We start from the raw sequence: 17,579 nt of genomic DNA, 5'->3' as shown, positions 1-17,579 counted from the left end.
TTGTAAAAGTGAGTTAAAGCGGAACACCACCTACATTATAAATTCCAATATGTTATTTTTATTTTTATTTGGCATAGAAAGTTAATTCAATATTTGTGAACATAAGCTACTCTCTCTTGATTCCAAATAACAGAAAAGTAAGTCTCAAACTTGATGTGATGTCATTAAGTATAAAGTCTGGAGTTGCTCCATAGACAATGAATGGGAGACTGATTTTGTGGACCCACATAATATTTGTTTTGATGTACTGATATACCCAGAACATTCTCTTTCCCAATTCCTTGTCTATGAGTTCACAAATTTGAGTTTAGCACCCTAGTTTTTGGATTTGGGAGAGAGTTGTTCAGGTTAACTAATATTTTTTTTACTGTAATAGACCATAGGAATGTTTGTAACATGTATGAATTTTGATAATGGGCGTAGTTCCCTTTTTAAATGTGTTTCTGCACAAGACACTAAAACAAACTCCTACACGTTTATTACAGTTAATGTGTTGATTCTGATACAGGTATAAATTAAACTTTCACAGCTGAAAAAAACATCACACTGTAAATAAAGCATTAAAGCCAACATACTGTACCACTGTCTGCAGCATCTCATTAACATGCTCATTACTGTTCACCTCAGTGCGCCTCATTGTCCACAAGAGGTCAGACATTAACAGCAGAAGTCATAAATAGTGCACTAAATAGCCTACCCCTGCATCTTAAAGCCAAACGCAGTAGCTGCAAGTCGAGGCCAGGGTGCAGAGCATTTTCATTTTATTTTTTTGTATCTCAGTTTTATTGTGTAATCAACATTTTGAGTTTCCTCGTTAAAAACAATCATATTTGGAGCAGTGGGCACCGGTCATTGACATCTATACCGTTTTGTGTTATCAGCAAGTTCAGTGTTGGATCATTTTTTTAAAAATGTTTGCAATTTTGTTGAGATATTCTCCCCATGCATTGTTTTCAGTGCAGGGGTATATTATTGTTTACTTTTCATAAAGTATATCTTGGCCTACTTGACTGAGAAGTGGTTGTCACGCCTTCTCTGTTTAAGGAGGCAGGTTCATATCGTCACTCAATCCCGTGCTTCGGATACAAACGCTTGGCCTGCACTGAAGCTGTATTTTATAGTAGTTGCGCACCTCAACAGTTCACACAGAACTATGGGAACCGGAGTGGGAAGTAGTGCTTTTCTGCCTTGTTCTGATGATTTAATGGCAAAAGAAGAACTTCATCTTGTTCTGTGGTGGTTGTAACCTCCGCTGTAGTTGCGTTTATTTTATGTTTTACTTTTTTTTTTTCATGAATCCTGGGGATATTTGAGCTTGGTCATAAAAGGAAGCGTGCAGTCAGTGGTTCGGTGGATTGACTTCTCAAGTAGGAATGGCCACTGCAAGGCTTGATTACGTTGCTCCGTGGTGGACATACTGGCTGCACAATTTCCCTCACTTCAATTTCTTTTTCCAGTCGGTCGACAACACTTTCACACCGGAGGAAGCGAGCTATCAGCAGGTTGGTAATTGTACTTGCGCGTAAAAGCGCACGTAGTTTCAGAAGAATTTCACCAGAAAAATCAGAGCTCCCGTGGTCCACTGACCATGTTAAAGAACATATTTTATTAAATGTACATTTAAACAAAAAGTAGTTTTAGACAAACCGTTGTGTTATGCATCAGTGTAGCTACCTGTGTTTTTCCCAATGTCAGGAAGTGTAAGAGCCAATCCTGTACTGCAGTTCTCACATGACACATGACCTGTATTAACTGGGCTATGAAATATTTCTGGTAGTAAACAACATCTACTGTATATGTCTTTATCCATGTAAGTGTGTACCTACTGCTGAAAATACAGTACACAACAAATCCTTTGTTTTTACACAAGCTGAACACAGCTTCATACCACAACTTCATCCACTTTTTCGTGACTGCTCATTCTAACACTACAAACAAACAACACATTCCCTGTAAGAGATTGTTGTGTTTTGCTCTTTTCCCAATCCATTTTGTTTTTATGGGGAAATTGAATTGTATGAGACCTATTTTTCCCAGTGTAAAAAGAATCTTTTTTTTTTTTCTTCTTCTTCTTTTTTTCAAATTAAGTATTTCAATTTCCCCAGAGTGCATTTATGGCCATTTGAGACCATGCAAATGTCCCAAACTGCCATGTTTATTGATGGGGACTGACTGTGGGCAGCAGGGCCAGAGTCATTATAAATAAAATAGGCTGTGTGATGGGAAAATAAAATAAAATATGGGATGTTCATGCTCGGTTGTTGCCATAGATTTCCATCTGCAATAAATCACTTGATTATTATCGTTATATGCCTTTTATGTTATGGACTTTGCTTTCTTCCCTTTTGTCTATTGACTTGGTTTGTTGTTTTTCCACAAAGAACTTATTATATAGAAAAGGATTTATTTTCACACAGTGTATTGCAATACAAATAAGGCACATTATATCACATCAGCATAGTTTGACAGGTGTCAATTTAATTACAAATCACTAAGGAAGTTCATGTGAGCCAAACCATTAACAATGCATTTTTTTTCAACAAAATAAAAGCGTTGTGTTAATTTGTTGCGTGATAGATAATACTGTTTCTAAATCTAAGTTAGAAAAATTGTGGACATATTGGTTTACTGTACGAGGATAACCTTGCATACTGATCTCCTTTTCACCTTGGAAAGACTTACTACACCCATTATCGTCTGGGCTATATTTAAAAACAATCCTCCCCAAGGAATGAGTTTATTCATGTTTGTATGTGTCTTTGTGTAAGTGCGCATCCATGTGGCACTGCCTCAGGCCATTTATGAATATTAAAGCCATTATGCAAGTGTGAAAGTAAACTTGCATGAAACATTGTTTTATCATTTATTCAAGTTTTGAGCTGATACTCTGCTCACTTGACTCCTCTGTAAACTGAAGACTACTGTTGTATGAAATTACATGGTGTATAGTAAAGACTTGAAAAGGTCGGAGAGATGCCATGTGTCCGGTCTACATGTAGCCTTTATTATTTGTTATTGATCATTCTGATGATATGACTTTCAGCCTATACTCTCTTAAGACAATCATGGTCTTTTTCTGAGGACACTATATTTTAAGCATTTTCTGTCTCCATGATCAGAAAGAAATTATTTAGTTTGCCTTACATCTAGGTTTTGTCATTTTGTGGGTTTTCTCTTATTGTACAATAATATTAACTTTAACTCTCAATCCATCAGTGTTGTAGTGCATTATTTTATGCTTGTTTGAGTGCTTTCAGAAGTTTGTGTCCCTTTCTCTCCATGTAGCAAGGTCCATGTGGGTCATTGAATCCCAGCTGTGTCACACTAGCTCAGCTGAGCACCAGTCAGTGAGGAGTGAAGAGTGCCATGGTGATATCCCACAGACTGTTGGTAGTCTATAGGGCTCACACAGCGCCTCAAGCCTGAAAATAACTCATGTTCTTCACTTGACATGCTCAACCTTTGTGTTTTGAGGAAAGAAGAAAGTGGAGAGCAGCTACAGACACTTGTCCTAAAGCTTGTTGTTTCCTGTTTAATTACATTAGACAGGCATACATATGTAAACCTACTTTATACAAAAATCCTTTTGGGAAGATAAAAGATCAATCACCTTCCGCTCAATGACTGCATATACTGTAGTTGTTTTCTGTCTCTCTGTTTCTCCTCGCTCTCATGCATCCTTTGCCTTGTTATGGCTTTGCAGCCAGTGGAAATTGAAGTGCCTGCATGTCTAATTACAAAACAATGGATTGGAAAATTAGATGAGAGAGTGGAACTAGCAGTATTGTGCGGATGAAGGGCCTGAACTAAGTTATAGTGACAGGAAATCTAACTAGTTTTGAAACCACAGTAGACATCACACACACTATAAATCTTGGCTCATCAACAGTGTCCTCAAAAACCAATGATTAGCAACCTCAGCTTGAATGTCTTCTATCATTTCTAATTGAAATCCACTGATGGCTAACCTACCTGATTAGTGAAACTAAGGGCAAAATAGGGCTCAACACAACATAACTTGAAACATTTATAACAATGGACTCTGCATAGAATATGCAAAAGAATATGATTTAAATTCTGTCCCTGTGTCAATGTCATCCAAATGGAATAATTAGTCACAGACATTGTAGTCAATGACTAGCTCTGCTTACTCCGGCAGACCCAGACTTTCTGAACTTGTGAGCACTAAAAGTTGAGTGCAAATTATTTGCAAGTAAAATCAAGGTCATGCTCTTCTCTTGCCTTTAAACTAACCTAAAGCTTAATGTGTTGAGTCTGAACCCACAGTTCCTAGAGATGATCAACGCTATTAAGCTTCTAAACTAAATGGCCATATGACATGTCTGTAAGAAAACAAACCGGATTGTATTGGTGTAAAGCAATAACTATTCTGATAATCTGATGCAAATAAACAATGCTCTTTTTCTCTGCCTTGGAGAATACTGCCAACTTTGTATTTCTTTACTCACTTTGTAGTGATTGTCATATGGCCACTCACTATGTAGTGAGTAAAGTAACAGCTTTGCAGAGAATAAAATAAATCCAATGGGATTTATCATAAAATAGTCTAAGTACAGAGTGTTGTGTGTCCAAACAGCATTTTCTACATTCTCTACATCAGTGTTTCTTTCCATCCTTCAGGCTTTACATATTTTGTACATTCAGAAATCACAAGACTTAATGAAAGCCATTGTGTCACATGATTCTCCCCTACTGCAGCCTTGGATCATTTCTGTTTTCCCCCTACAGTCCAAGTTCTGCTGTGGCAGAAAAATCTGCATTCTCTGTGGGCTTTCTTCGCCCCATGACCTCAAACTTTTATGTTTCTATTCCCTTTGCTGTAGGCATCAGTCAGCGGTGATGATGTTGATCAATGTATGAGGTAGCTGCATGCTAGCCTCAACCATATCTTTACACATGAGTGTTGTTTGATACTGGTGTGTTGTTTTCACTCAGGCTGGCAACATTTCAGGTGATGGGGTCACACAGCCTGACTTCTCACGACCACACATAACAGCTGTCTGCCTCTTGAAAGATATTTGTAGATATAATCTGCTGAAAGATTCTTAGTCATGCCTTTAACTGATGGAATGCTTTGCCTCTTTTCTCTCTCCACTCTCCTGCCCCAGTCTCTGATATTTCTAGCATGTGTTGGTGCAGTGGGTCTGGGTCTGAGCCTGCTGGTTCTGACAGTATGCCTGGTCTGCTTGTGTTGCTGCCGCAGGGACTTAGATGAAGACACCAAAAGACCTGATACCTGCTGCCTCACTTGGTCTGCTGTCATCACAGGCCTCATTATATGGTAAGTCTTAATGGTCAAATAATACCATCGAGTTTCTTGTTGTGATACTCAACTCACAGATACTAATGTTGGATCAGTATGCGAGGCTAAGTTGAACAAAGCTTTGTACTGTCAAAGGTAATAGTGCTCAAATTTAAATATGAGTCAAATGACTTGGATCTATCTGCTGTTTATTCCATACAAAGTTTTAAGTATGGTAGGTTATAACAAAGTGTGGTGTGTTAATGTGTGGCTTAACTACCTGCTTTTAACAGAGTTTCAACTCTTTCTTTCGGAAGAACACAAATAAGTTAAGTTGCTGTATTTTTGACAAACCACATCATCAGCAGGGCCCCCGATCAGCTGACAGCTAGATGATCGGACCGCTAATTCCCTCAGCTGACTCTTTAGTTTACTACGCCGCCAAAACTTTGACTGCTGTTTGCTCAGCTTGGTCCATTGAAATGCTCTACCAAATTACAGTATAATGCTGCAGCCTTAGATTTGGCCTTTTAATACTGTGCTTTTATATCATATTGTCTTGTGCTTTCTCCATTGATAATTTGACGTACTCACACTGTATCATATATATGTATCATAAAAAAAACACTATCATATTGCCACAGGTTGTAATAATAATAATAATAATAATAATAATATATAAATACATTTTATTTATATAGCACTTTACATGGTACTCAAAGACACTTTACAGTAAAACCATCATATTTAGCACATTAAAAACAGATGAAGCAATAAAAACCAACACATAAAACAAACCGATCAAAGATCCCATGGCATGAACATTTCACTTTGTGAGGTTTTTTAACATTAATATGAGTTCCCCCAGCCGGCCTATGGTCCCGCTGTGGCTAGAAATGGCGATAGGTGTAAACCGAGCCCTGGGTATCATGCTCTGCCTTTTGAGAAAATGAAGGCTCAGATGGGCCGATCTGGAATCTTGCTCCTTATGAGGTCATAAGGAGCAAGGTTACCTCCCCTTTCTCTGCTTTGCCCGCCCAGAGAATTTGGCCCACCCATGAGAGAGAGACATCATGGCTTTCAAACGAGCAAAGTGGCAGTTGGTCAAGGCCCCCCCCCCGCCCCTCTTCTCCTCAATAGCTACAGACACAGAAATGGCACATACAAAGGCAAGCTCATTGTGGGACTGGCTCTAGTGGCTGTAATTCTGCACCAAGGCTAAGGGACCACTAAGGTCTATATAAAAGCATCCAAAGAGCACCATGTCATGGGACCTTTTTTAAAAGCAATTCAAACAAACAAACCAGTCGCTATCAGTGGAGAATATGTATGACTATTATGTGTATGTGGAAGGCTAATCTTAAGAGGTGTGTTTTGATGAGTGATTTGAATGTGTCAGTCACGGATGTGTATGGGTAGGGAGTTCCAGAGGGAGGGGGCTGCAATGGTGAAAGCTCTGTCACCCCAGGTATGGTGCTTGGTCCTGAGTGGTGGGGAGAGGAGGTTTGCGTCAGAGGAGCGGTGGTTACAGGGGGGATTGTGGTGGTGGAGCAGGTCTGCAAAGTAGGTTCTCTATTCTGTTAGTATCTTGATTGCACTGCCAATTTATGCAAGCATGAACAAACAGGGAGCTTTTCATAAAAACATCCAGAGCCACGTTGCCAGACATAATTGTACTTTTGTTTATGATTTAATATACTTTGAGAAAAATGATCCTGTCTGAAATGAAGAACAAATGTCTTTAAAAAGGCTTGATTGAATTTGCGTATATATCCGCTCAAACTTGTGACATGTATCTTAGTGTTGAGTTTTAACTTTGTTAGCTTTCTGTGTCCATACCAAACCACTGCTGCAGCACACAAGGCCTGTTATGTTGTTAAGTGACGGCATGATGCTGTTTAGCATAGACGCTCTGTTATCTAGTCTCTACCCAGAGCTCTCATCTTTCTCTGTAGAAGTTTGTTATAAGGGACATTATTACAGCTGTAATTATTTATCAGCTCAACAAATTATAAAAACAAACAATCTACTGCTACTATTGTAGCAAAATTTGCTGCCACCCTGGGTAACCTCAGCACAGACCACAGCAGACAGACAATTTACAGGCCAATAGTATTTATTTTCTCTGACTGCTCACACTTAACACAACTTTACAACTATAAACCGTGCACCTCCAATGGCCCGGCTACTGCATATAAAGGGAGAGCAATTAGCACAGCAACGAACAGTGAGACAATCGACTCACCTGGCAGTGCTCTCCTGCTCTATCCACACACATCTCTCCACTGCAGCTGATTGCAGACCACGCCCACCTCCACAACTATACATAGCATCCAATTAGATAATCTAGCCAGAAATTAGTAGACAGTCTTTATGTTACAGGTTAGGTTTTGTTTTAAGTTGTGCCTGCTCCCCTCTCAAAATAAGTTTACTTGACTCAAAAAATTCTCCTAGTCATTTGAAGCAGTTGGTCCTTACTGATTGTTTTTAACAGTTCTCTAGCCACGTGTACAGGTAGTTATGCCACTCCTTAAAAAGCTTGACCCAGCAATTCCAAATAATTTAAGGCCAATTTCTAAACATTCTTTCTTATCTAAGGTTTGAGGAAAGGTTGTTTTTAATCCGGTTCTGTCCTTTTTGAAATAAAACCCTATTTTAGAAAAATTCCAGTCAGGATTTTAGGTCTATTTCTTTTCTTTTCTTGTCTTTACATGCTCACATTGGGAAGAATCATCTAAACTCATATCCTCTTATCCTTCCCGTTCCCAAAATCAAGCCAATATAACTCAGTTACAAAACAGTCTCCAAGACATACAATACAAAACCTGTCCTTGTTTAGGATCATAGTGGCCTGAGGGTAAGTAATTAGCAAGGTCAAAGAAACAAGACACATCACCCCTATACTTACACTGGCTCCCCGTTCATTGTAGGATACATTTCAAAATCCTTCTAATTGTCTACAAATCTTTCCATGGTCTATCCCCTACATATCTCTCAGAACTCCTCATCCCTTACAACACCACCAGACCCCTCAGATCCACCCACAATGGCATGTTGACTGTGCCCCATGCATGGAAACAAAAAAAGGCCTGGGGACAGGACTTTTTCTTTAGCAACTCCTTGGTTCTGAAATATCCTGCCAGAGGCAATTAGATGAGTCAGTTTATGCTTTTAAGATGCACCTTAACAAACACTTTTTGTTCTCTGTTTTAACTGTGTTTAACCTTATTTTCTGTTTTTATATTTCGTTGGGTTTAAATTAATTTTTTTCAATTTCCATTTCAATTGTGTTTTATTTCCACAACACATACATGTCTTTATGCTTGTATACATACATGTATGTCTTTGTGAAGCACTTTGTTCTATATAAATGAAATAAACTTGAAACTTGCTGATAACAGCATTTTGGGTTGAGATTATGAAGTTGTTCCTTTTGACATGTTTTTAATGTTTGATACCTATTGACTGGCATTATTATTGATGGAAGTTTTATGTTGTAGCTAGTAGCTTGATTGAAAATGTGCTTCTTACACATTTTTGATGGCTTTTATGCTCGACTGGAACAAAGACAGCTTGTACAGAAACACAAAGAGATGCATATAAAGTAGAAATTATCTTGCACACAACTGTACATACTTTAGTTTTTTGTTATGCTGAACCATGGGACTTCTATAGCTAAAATTGTGTAGAACTGTTATTTAAGAAATATCTAATTGTTTATCGTGATTACCCCATTAATTTATTCCAGCTTTCAATTCAACATTAAACTCCAGAAGAAGTACATCTCAGCTGCATTGCAGAACTCAAATAGAAAAAGGATTTAAGAGCTGCTGCACCTCTCTAGTAACCTGACTCCGCCAGATGGTCAGGTTCCCGGACCATATTCCAAAAGAAGGATCCAAGAGAAAAAAAGCATTAGCGAGCGGCTAACAGAATTAGGGCAACCGCTGGCTGATAATACTGGTTAGCTGATTGGATAAACCATCGGTCTATCACCACCTAACCCACCTCAAAACCAACGCTGATTGGCCCGGTCGTTTGGCTAACGGCTCCAAATTTTCTCTGCCTCAAGATGCCAGACTGATCTGCGAGTGGAAAACTGGAGCTCGCGAGATCAGGACGGTCTCACGAGGTTACCTCTCTAGCCCTTGTATTATGTTGAAAAAAAATTACATTGATGATGTTACGGGTCAAAATGACCTGTACAGTGTAAATACACTCAAAACTAACTTTTGTTCCTCATCACAAACATTTTTTCCCCCAAAACTGTTTTTACCAATTATTTAGTGAAAATATTTCCGGTATACACTTGCATATTCCATGCATAGCTAGATTCGGCATCCTAGGATGCCCATATTTTGATGCCATACTTGGCAGGCTTGTTGGGCATGTACTGTCAGAAGGGACAGGGCCCCCTGAATGGAACAAGGTGTTCATCTACAGTGACATCGGGACCAGGATTGTACAAGACAAGTAAAATGTTGACCCATTTATCCCCTACATCTCTGATCTCAGCTAGTTTGTCTCTTTCACGTCGACCAGCTCTAGTGTTGTGGAACACCCAAGCTTTCGTATGAATTGACTCCAAAGACATTGTTGTTAGAAATATTGGCCTTCCACTCTCGTCATTCCACAGACTGGCAATTGCTTCTCCCTTTGACTTGTACACTCCAGCTAATACTATTCAATTCAATTTGATTTATAGTATCAAATCATAACGAGAGTTATCTCGAGACACTTTACAGATAGAGTAGGTCTAGACCACACTCTATAAATTCCAAAACCCCAATAATTACAGTAATTCCCCCAAGAGCAAGCAGTATCAGTGGCTGTTGCGACAGTGGCAAGGAAAAACTCCCTTTTAGGAAGAAACCTCGGCAGACCCAGACTCTTGGTAGGCGGTGTCTGACAGGGCCGGTTGCTGATGTGATGAACAGTGGCAAACAATAGTCACATTAGAGATAATGGAACCGTGACTTCGAGGTAGTCATGGAAGTTCATGTCATAGCAGGGCACAGTGTGTCATACTGCGTAGTGTAGTCTCCAATACCGGATCCTTACTACTCTGTGCGTATGAACATCACAGCAGGGTGTTGCGGGATGTAACGTGGCGCTGCAGAGCGTGGGTGGATGCTGCGGACGCAGCAGGACGCAGCAGGACGCAGCAGGACGCAGCAGGACGCAGCAGGACGCAGCAGGACGCAGCAGGACGCAGCAGGACTAGGATTTCAATGTATGCATGCAAGTCAATCTGATCCAGTGGCTTCCATTTCTCTTGAAATACACACCTCCCCTACAAGTTGATCATGTCCACCATGATCCTATCTGTTGGTTGGGATATGAAGAGATGAAATGGTGATTGAATATCATCAACTAGTGTGGCAGAAAATCAGTCAGTCTGTGTGGTGATGTTGACCATTTTATGTTACCATCTTTAGCTGTCCATGTTGAGGATGATTGCTGCCCATTGTTTTCAGCTAATGTAGAGACTACACCAGACTAGTCCCCTGAATCCTCTTCATCATAGGAAAATTCACAATCCGGATCGTCAATAGCATTGTTCTCGGTCTCTGAAAGATCCTCTGACTCTGAAATCTCTTCTTCTACATCACTATTACCATCAAAAATCTGTGCTAAAACTTTTTCAGTTGCAAACCTTTTGGAGCTCATTTTGTAGTGTTTGTGTCAAAGAGATGACATTACAACAGAGAAGAGGACAAGCGCGAGAAAGCACCTCCTCCTTTACACACACACACACACACACACACACACACACACACACACACACACACACACACACACACACACACACACACACACACCTGGTTCTAAATGGGTGTTGAAAGTCTCCGGGTCAAAATGACATTGAACAGACATTCCACTACACATCAGTGTGTCCAGATTTTATGAACAAGTTCATGACCCTAAATGAGAAAATGTCATACAATTTCATTAAGAAAAAGATAGGTTAACCAGTATTTTGGTCAACACTAAAACGCAAATGGGTCAAATTGAACCTTAACATAATAAGAGGGTTAAATCATTATTTCTGACCCCAAGAGAATGAATGGGGGTAAATTAAGGTTAAAGATAGCAAACAAATCTAATAATCTAAAAATCCTTTCTGCCTGTGTCTGTTTCTGTTAAACCTGATACAATTTATTATAGCAGCAATACACTAGTCTCCACAGAATCAAGGCATTTATCGGTTATTACCTGTTCATCCAGTGGGGCCATTTATTGTGCTCACATGTTTTGAATACTAAGATGCAATCGTCCAGTCATCACGGTCTGTGAAGTGATCTATCCTCGGAGGAATAAAGGCACAAAATATCCTGGAATCCATACATGCTCTAGTCCTATTGTTTATTGTGTTGCTAACACATCCAGCTGCAGACAGCCTTTTTTCAGCCACAAAAATACTAATGCTTCTCTGGAGGCTAAACCCATGATGTCCTGTGTTATTACATTACTGTTGTTGGTGGGTCATTGTTGCTGACATATCACTAAGTTTGCTACAGGGTTGGTGAAGAGCTCATTGTGCAGGTCAATGCAGATCAACTGAAACAAAAAGGTCTTAAAAAGAGTAAAGCAAATTTTCTTTTACAGCTGAATAAAGTATTTTAACCACAGCTAATCATTTTTTAGTTGTAAAGATTACTGTAATTGAATATTTTTTTGCTCAGACTTTTTTGAAGAATGAGAGAATGCCCTCAGTGGCCCTAAGCTTAACCAGATTAATCTAGTTTAATAGATGAGACACATGCAATGGTTACATGCAATGGTTTTCATTTTGCTTACAAGGTTACTGTGGCAGGATGCTAATAGACACAAAAGAAAATGCACACCTTATGCACATAGGCACTCAGTGACATATCACACACCCTCACAGGATGTATTAAATTCCAAAAATAAAACTCCACATCTTCTCTTTGCACTTAACTAACTTAACTAATCTTTGTCTGGCTGCGGAGGATCATGGTGTTAACCTGGCCATGTGTCTACTTGGCTATTGTATGATTTTTTTTTTTTTAGTTTTGCAGCACAGATGGTGTTTCCTTTTTGTGTTTGTGTGTACATATTGTATCCCTGAGCAACAGCAATCCCACTCTGACTTCCTGCTATCTGAAACTTGATTGATGAGCTCCATGAGCTATGGAAAATGCCCCTAAATGCAGTTGAACGTGTTAGTAACCTGCAACCTTTGCGTAGAGTTGCTTTAATGCAATCAAATATTATGAAATTGTATCATTGCTCATGTCACTGTGGACTGCTAGCAGTAAGGGTACACTGACTCTGGGGGTTAGGACATTAATCCTCCCTATTACAGAGGCTATGCATGGTCTGGCTGCAGGAAGGTGGGAAATAGGGATGCTGTGTATTCCACTCAGATACATTTTCGGATGTCAAATAGAATTCTGATGTGGTTGGTTGAATGGGATAACAAATTCAAAGTTTCTGCTGAAAATGGAGGGTTTGATATGTTTAGCTCAGAATCTGTGTGAGTAAAAATGGTTAAACGGATGGAAGTAATAAAGGGTGGAGGGGGGATTTTAAAGGAAGAAATACGACACAAAAAATCTCTTTCACATGTCAACACCAGTACATCCCAGCCCATATGGCAGCAAAGAGTAAGAGATGAGTGGAAAAAGCACAGGAGAAAAGATGATCTAAGACTAAACTTTATCAAGACATCTGACAAATACAAAAGTTACTAATCTTTTTTACAACTTATTGTATGTCGAACCAAAGATGCCTTCATTTATCTATAAATTTGTTGAACATTTTGCAGTTGCTAGTAGCATGTTTCGTTCTATAAATAACCAAAAGGTTTGAGGCTAAGAAGAAGATTACAAAAAAAACATGATACATATTCCCCCTAATGCTTCAATGTCTTCCCTTTGGGAAATTATGAATAACATTTCTTTGTCTTCTTACTTGTCTTCTAATAACCACATGCTGTCCCTTATCAAGAAGTACCATGATAAAACAAACAGGGTATTAATTATGTTTATTTATTCATTAAATCTGAATCTCTCTTTTTTTCACAGTTCTGCTGTAGGAGTGGGTTTCTATGGAAACAGTGAGACCAACGATGGGGTGTACCAGCTGACCTACTCGCTCTACAATGCCAATCACACATTGGGTGGCCTCAACAATCTGGTGAGAGAAGCTTGCCAAGCTCTCTTCAATATACACTTGTATCAGCATCATAAATATTAGATGTGGTCACTGAAATTATTTTTATTTACATCAGTTACAATTTAAGAATTTTCCAGTTGAATTAGTGTGAGATAACCAGGCAATACATATGTCAGTCTTGTTAATAACATTGGTAGCATTGCTTGTGCCATGATTCTTATATTGTGGCTTTTTTCCAATTACCAAGATTTTTGATTAGCCATGGCCCTTTTCATGGCTTACTCTACTTGGCAACAACAATTTAAACACCATGACCCCTCCTCTATTAATGGGGTGTTTATTTGTCTCAAAGCTACTGTAGCACCTCACTGCGGGGGTCCTGTATCTGCTTTTTGTCTCAGTGAAGGAATTGAGGTGACTGCTGCCTCAGGATTTGTTAATGGGTATTCTTTCTACACAACTCCTGACCTGCATTCAGGGAAGTTATTTGGGAGGCTTAGGGGAGGGGAGGTGGCAGGGTAGTCTGAACAAGACCTTGAGAGAAGCAATAATCTCAATGAGGAAGAAGAGGATTAACTCCATCTGCAGTGTTACCGTAAGCCTCTCCTCCTGTGTGTGTGTGTGTGTGTGTGTGTGTGTGTGTGGCCGGCCATGTGACTATCACACACTTTAAGGCCTCATATGCAAACATATTGCATTCATGTATGGACACAAACAGATCTGTGTACACTCTGTCATTGTGTACGCTGAGATTTAGATTTAATCCATTTGTAGCTCACACATTGATTTGTGTTAAACAATTTGGGTCATGATGGATAAAGGGATACTTCTAAATAAAATAAATACTAAGTTGCCAGTTTATATATATATATATATATATTATATCCCTGCAATAAATCCTACAATCATGAAGGTTTTTGTTGAAAACTGTTAGAGAGGTGTGGTGATTTAAGTTTATGGTCATTTTGGAAGCTCTATTACGCTCCTCTCATTGATATAAATTGAGTGGATAAAATATTAGAAATATCTCTCAGTATAATTCAATGTAATTTTATTCATCAGCATCGCAAACTATAGCCACCAAAATTACCCTAACGGTGAATCAACACCTCTCTAAAGCAGGTTCAGTTGTATTGGACTGCATTAGTTTCAGCTTGGTGTGACAAATAACCTGGAAAAGTGGTGTATTTTGCAGTACAGCATTTTCTTTGTGCTGTAGGAAGTTAACACGATTCAGCTCTGATGAATTCACATCCTTGCTACTGACTTTCACTGCTGTATCTTGGTATTGATTTGATCCTGTAGCATGGTGTATACCATGGCTGTGTGGGAAACATGTATGCTCCCCAGGGAAATGAAGGCCTTCTCACTTGCAAGATCATAGCTTCATGTAATATACTTCACTTACAGAGCTGATGAGCTGGTCGGCTGCCCATCCCATAAATCTTAAACTGCTTTAGTCTTGTCCACTTGTCCACTGATATGTACTGGTTTACCAAATCCTTTCTTTTCCTTTCTTGTGTGTTTCTATTAAGTTGGTTCATAAGTAATCAGTTTTAGTGACCGTAGTTTTCTATACCTTAATGCCTTAAATAGGCTATATTTCCTTTTGTGGTATTTTACACATTGTGTTGATATCAAATTTGTCCAGTAAAGTACATAAGCACAAAAGTGACCATAAAATATGCACGCTCACACACTGCGAGGGATCATCATGTGTCATAGAGGGAAACGATTTGACCAGGAGGACCATTCTATCTCTTGCTATTGAAGGGGGCTTTTGATTGTTAGCATCCTTTATTAGAGATCCTTTACTTCCGGTGCTCACAATATTAAGAGCTTGTCCGCACTGCCTGGAAATCACATTGATCAATGACACCATATCAGAATGTGTGCTTCCAATTTAGTGCCACAGTTACACTTTTATATGTAGCTCTTCCTCTTTGGAAGTGAAAGCTGTCTTGTGATTCTTGGAACAAAATGATTACTGCACCATACATCACTTCCCCTGAATATCTCTTCTCAGTGTCCTCTTTCTTAATGTATTACCTTGCTTGACTTTAAACTGCTGCGATAATATTATATATACAGTGTGTGTGTATATATATATATATATATATATATATATAAAATCACTGTTCAGTTGCATGTGACTTGGCACTTGGAGTGCTGCTGCTGTGAGCCATAAATCAGTCTGTTTCATTTAACAGGTGTGTCCAATATGGAGAAGCCTCCTTGTGACCCGCTTTCAGTGAAAGTGAGCTTTAATCCATTTAAAAAGAAGACGGGACGGTCCAGATTAGGGAAATGTGGATCACCCATAGCAGCTAGCTGATGGATCCCATTTCTCACACTCAGGCATACTGGCTTGCAGATAAGATCCGGGGCGTTGTGAGAGATGATGAACATAGAGGTGGGGAGTGAGAGCAGTTTACTGGCAATCACATATCCCCCCTGGGAGTTTTGGAGTGGAGGATGGGCCTGTATCTTTGCCTCATCTCCACATGGATACTCTTTCCTGCTTACAAACCATTAGAAGCATCCCTTTAGACTCTCTCCAGAATTTAATCAAGAGTGTTTAAAATGTTACAGTGTCAAGGAGACTAAGATACGTTTTTATCTTCTTTGTGGTGAGTCTTACTCACAATACTTGAGTGTGTTAAAGAAGTCATGGGTGTAATGGCGGAAAGATTATAGATAAAGAAAGTGGGACTGCTGCAAACCGCTTCAGATTAGAATACAGAAAGCAACATCTGTTCAGAATAAGTGGAGCCTCAGTGTAGTGTTAAATATATTTGTCTAGCAAAGTCATTGTGGTGTGGGTGGTTTGTTCTTTTAAAACTAGGGTCCTCTTACTAAATTCTTGTGGGATTAAGAGGTCCCTTTAGAACATTTTTCTGGACAGAAATTGTAGATGTTGTGTCTATTTAATATAGAATCTCCAACTTTAAAGGATTAGTTACACATTTTGGAAAATACACTATTTTCTGGCTAAGAGTATGAGAAGATCAACACTATATCATATCTCTCTGTTAAATACAAGGCTACAGCCAGCATCCGGTTAGCTTAGCCAGGGGCGTAGCTCAAAATTCTGGGCCCTGTAGAAAGGCATTTTCTATGTGCCCCTCCCTGCATCCACAGCTATTAATTCTAGCATCTTTTTGGGCCCTCCTCACATGAGGGCCCTGGGTACTCAGTCCCCTTTTCCCCCCAGTCCGATGCCCCTGAGCTTAGCACAAAGACAGAAAACGGGGGGAAACAGCTAGTCTGGCTTAGTCTAAATGTAACAAGATATTCCTACCAGCACTTCTAAAGCTCACTAAATGACACATTATATCTTGTTTGTTTAATCCGTATAAAAACATGAAAAAAGAGAATTCGTCATTTTACAGTGGGTCATGTGCCAGACCACTTCTTGGCTTGCAACCAGCAACCAGCAGTCTTACTGTTCAGAGCTGAGAAATAGTCTGGCTCAAAACTGAAACAAAATGAAAATTTCTCGTTTTTACATGTCTGTTTTTGAACGGAATAAAAATGTAAGATATATTATTAATTAGTGAGCTTTAGAGGCTGATTTTGTTTTTACAATTGGACTGAGCCGTGCTAGCAATTTCCTCCTGTTTCTAGCCTTTGTGCTAAGATGAGCTAATTGGCTGCTGGCTGTAGCCTTGTATTTAACGGACAGTTATGAAAAAAGGTATAGATCTTCTCATCTAACTCTGCCCCATAAAGCAAGTAAGCACATTTCCACAAATGTTGAACTGTTCTTTTCTGCAAACTACATACTCATGTTTCCACAAATATTGAACCCACTCTGTCAACAATCTTAACTGAGTTTCAATTGTTTAGTGTTAGTCCATGTATTGGAAGATCTATCAATCAATTTCAGAGGTACGGCAGGTTTCAAGTACCTACTCTATTTTCCATTTTGATGGCAGGGTTACCTGTTTGTTCACATTTGCAGAGTGGCTTTCTCAGTGGTTCAAGCTATTGTGCCTGTGAAATGTGGCTATGGTAGAGTAACAATTACCCCCTGTCAGCATTAGGCTAAAATTGACCTTTTTCTATCTCTATTGATGCTGTAAAAGTGTATAGGCGTTTACTGCATCAAAGTGTTTTTGTTCAAACAGAAAAGTAAAATGTATTGACTCTACTCCACCATGCCTCGTCCCTC

General features: G+C 39.2%; 1 protein-coding gene across 3 annotated transcripts in view; it reads left to right on the top strand.

The window, feature by feature from the left end:
• The first annotated feature begins 1,064 nt into the window (after nt 1-1,064).
• LOC114569637 (protein tweety homolog 2-like) overlaps nt 1,065-17,579 on the top strand; it is a 29,171-nt gene continuing 12,656 nt past the window's right edge. For all 3 annotated transcript variants that reach the window (XM_028599599.1, XM_028599598.1, XM_028599600.1), the window contains exons 1-3: nt 1,065-1,502; nt 5,130-5,302; nt 13,315-13,426. In XM_028599599.1, coding sequence (XP_028455400.1) covers nt 1,374-1,502; nt 5,130-5,302; nt 13,315-13,426 — 414 coding nt within the window. In that variant the 5' untranslated portion in view covers nt 1,065-1,373. The remainder of the gene's footprint in view (nt 1,503-5,129; nt 5,303-13,314; nt 13,427-17,579) is intronic.

This window comes from Perca flavescens, chromosome 15 (assembly GCF_004354835.1).
Source record: "Perca flavescens isolate YP-PL-M2 chromosome 15, PFLA_1.0, whole genome shotgun sequence".
NCBI lineage: Eukaryota > Metazoa > Chordata > Actinopteri > Perciformes > Percidae > Perca > Perca flavescens.
Note: the sequence above shows the minus strand (reverse complement) of the source record. Positions and strands in the feature narration are given on the sequence as shown.